This window comes from Pinus tabuliformis, chromosome 2_1 (genome assembly GCF_031772625.1).
Source record: "Pinus tabuliformis cultivar Carrire ecotype Pingquan chromosome 2_1, CPIR1, whole genome shotgun sequence".
NCBI lineage: Eukaryota > Viridiplantae > Streptophyta > Pinopsida > Pinales > Pinaceae > Pinus > Pinus tabuliformis.
The window spans coordinates 627,089,087-627,092,656 of NC_142299.1; the positions used below are offsets into that span (position 1 = coordinate 627,089,087).

General features: G+C 39.9%; 1 protein-coding gene across 1 annotated transcript; it reads right to left on the minus strand.

Moving 5' to 3' along the window:
• Window positions 1-403: 403 nt before the first annotated feature.
• Window positions 404-3,225, minus strand: LOC149202101 (laccase-12-like). Its single transcript, XM_089399893.1, has 6 exons — window positions 2,981-3,225; window positions 2,615-2,766; window positions 2,231-2,475; window positions 2,012-2,140; window positions 950-1,897; window positions 404-855 (listed from the first exon to the last, which is right to left on the minus strand). Exons 1-6 carry the CDS (start codon window positions 3,101-3,103, stop codon window positions 725-727), a joined length of 1,728 nt encoding a protein of 575 aa, XP_089256019.1. The 5' UTR covers window positions 3,104-3,225; the 3' UTR covers window positions 404-724.
• Between the last annotated feature and the right edge of the window lie 345 nt (window positions 3,226-3,570).

Genomic DNA, 3,570 nt, shown 5'->3' on the forward strand with positions numbered 1-3,570 from the left:
TTCATTTTGCATGTCTGCGGCTATGGTAGAAAAGGCCTAAAGAAAAATGGGAAGAATGGGTGTGTACATCTTGCATGTATGGAACAGTGGAATCTAACATTTCATAAGTTATGCCAATATGCTAGTATCCGTTTCTTAGCATTGTCTTTTCAGTAAAGAGATTGTTAGAAAGTTGAGCCAGTGCATCATCAATTTGAACAAGAAAAAAATTGAATTACAAAAGACGAAAAACAAAAAACTAATAATCTTATAAAAGTTAAATTGCAAAAGACAAAAAACAAAAAACCAATAATCTTATAAATTATTTTTAATTTAATAAAAATTAAAATATCATTTCATTTCATAATAAACACAACTGTAAATAAAATATATTTATATATACGAATTGACTGCCATACCAAATTGGCATTACTGATTACATAGATAAAAATTTCTAGTAACCAAAATTGCGCTAGTGTAACGCACGATGAAATAAAGGGCGATCAAAATTGATCTTACAATCAAAATAACTATCGAGTATGGCAGCATATCAACACAGAATGGAACGTTTGTGGATCTAAAGGAAATCGTTCCATCAATAGGTTCACTTTAATCTAACAATATGATTGAGTCTAATCCATGTATGGAGTATGGAAAGGAATTTTACAGGCATCTTATCCATATAGTAGCGATGTTCTCTCTATCCATATAGTCGATCTGTCATAGGTATCCAGAGTATTTGTGCTCAGCACTGCGGAAGATCTACAGGGGGCGACTCGATACTCAAAAGAGAGCTAGGTCCATTGCTCACCACAAAAACCATGGCCAAACCCCATGTTATGTGCACGTCCAAGTGGCAGTGCATCACCCAAGCTCCTGCCATACATAATCACCGATTGTCAACATGTACCCAGTATCAAAGAATCAGACAACACATGAGAAAGAAAAAAAACTGTAGATTTATGCATACCAGGATTGTCAGCTACGAATCTTATGGCAGCCCAGCCATTGACCGGAACGTTGACAGTGTTGCGCATAGGAGGATCGACCAGGTTGAACTTCTGAGGATCTGTTTGTGCATTATAATTACCAAACCCTGCTCCCACGATGTAAAAGTCATAACCATGGAGATGGATAGGATGGCTTTCACCCGCAAAGATATTTGTTCCCTGAAGAATTACTTGCACCGTCGTGTTATAGTTAAGAACTTTCACTCTTGTGCCTTTCACCGGGGACCACAGGTCTCTGCTTACGCTCTGTGCAGTATAATCAAATTGCACGAGAGGGTTGTCGGGAAAGTCTCCAGAGAATACTCCTTTCATGCCAAAATGCTGAGCTTGAAGGATTGAAGAAGTGGTTGGCAGGACAAATGATATGTTATTCATACTTGCTGCAAATCTTGATCCGTTGGGACCTCCACAAGACTGTCCTGGACAGTTGATCAATCCTAGACCGACGGTGTAGAACAGATTTTCCTCCACACTCTGTGGAACGAAGACTGGGTGGTCCAGTGAGGCCAAGCTTCTGAGAGCATTGGCGAACTTGGAGGCAGTCTGTGTGTCGTTATAAGCTGGAAGATTAGGCACGGTTGGAACTGATGTACTGCTAGAACTTCCCTCGTATTCTAAAATGGCAACGGTGGTGGTATTATCGAAGGGAACTCCTTGGCCACTGGAATATGCTCGAGCAACCATGTAGTATCTACCTGTAGATTGATCAGCAGTGACAAGTACGTCTGTTGTCTGCCCGGGGCCGAGCATCAGAAAATTCGTCTGAAAAGGCTTCGTATACAAAGCATCCACACCCACGACTGTCATCGTGTGGCTACCTACCGTGAAGAATAGGTCGGTATTGAGTGCAGCATTGATAACCCGTAGAAGGTTAGTTTCCCCACTCTTCACGGGGACGCGAATGGTATCTGCATCCATGCTTTGCCATTAGCCCAGATCTCTAGATAGAACGAATACATTTGCCATTCAATTCAGAAATAGTAGAAGAATTTCAGTCTATAATGAGATGCATAGAAATGTACCTGAACTTGAACATTGGTATAGGTCTCCTGGTTGTCCATTTATAGTAAAGGCATCTGAAACGTTGGGGGCAGCTCCTGTTTGTGTTGCTTGGTTCACAACATCAATAGGATTCCTATTCCACCATTCTCCTGTAAGTGCAAACAGGGCCTGGCATTAAAATCAATCACGATTGATATTGGCAACTGGAGATTAAAAAATTAGAACCAGGGGCAGCATACCTAGAAGAATGGGAACCTCGCCATTGGGTATGGGAAAGGGATAAGTAGCACCCGGGCTTGGGGAGATGATCAAGGCTCCATAGACAGTAGCTCGAAGCCATGAACTGTGGGCATGCCACCATAGAGTCCCTTCTTGACCAGTGATGGTGAATCTATAAGTGTAACTACCCCCCGGGCGAATGGGGCATTGGGTTATAAATTCGGGGCCATCGGACCACCCAGTGCGGAATTGGCGCACTCCGTGCCTGCAAATAAAATATAATCACTTTCTCTCTCATTATCTGTAATTAAAATTGTAAAATGCATCTATACGCACTTACCATGACATTATTATGAGTAAAATACATTAAAATATAAACCTTGTTCACTCTGGTTGAGACATACCAGTGAATTGTAGCTTTATATTGGGCGTTATTGTACACTTTGATCATAAGAGTGTCCCCGTTGGTGACATGGAGAGTCGGACCTGGAAACTGACCGTTAACCGTTATTATATTGTGCGTCCCGCATAGCCTCGTTACGGATGTTGATTGAAGCTGAAAGTCCAATTAACCACCTCCACACCGTTAGTTTAATGATCAAAACAATGTATTAACTAAATATAAAATAAATCATAATCACAAATAAAAAATTGAAATTATTTTTCAAATTCAGCTTCAATCTAGATTTAGATATATAAATCAAAATACATTCAAGAATACAAACTGAAAAGATAATATAGTGAAAAATAATGAAGTTAAGAAGACGTACGACGAATGTCTCAGTGAGTAGCTTCGCCGAGCCCATAGCAGTCAACAACGTCAGCCATACGATCATCGAAACCAACCTGGCCTCAAATAAGCGTGCAGGGACATGTTGATTAAACACTTCCATTACAGTTTGAATCACTTACCCACTAGGTATATCCAATACCAGAACAGTGACCAAATGGAATTATTTTATACTGCAGTATTTCGACTTCAGCTTCAAGCTCCAGAAAGTATATATGGGCCTTGACTGATTTGAGAGAACAAAATAGACATGGATTACGAAAGTAAGGAAATAATTATTTATATAAACCAATTACCAATTGCAATCAGTTTAGTGATTAGTCTACGTTGAAGTTGTTAGAGTTTGTTAGAAAAGGTTGAAGTTGGTAAAGTTAGGCATTGATTTGAGTTCATCCAGATACAAGCTTAGTGCTCGACGTTGAAAGATCAAAATACAAATTTAGTAATAAACGCTGACGGGAGAAGAGGTGATAGCCAAGCATTCGAACAGCACCCAAGCAGCTTCTTCAAGAATATAGGTTTTTCAAGCATCTGATGGCCCCCTCAACGTCAATTGACATCATTATTGAA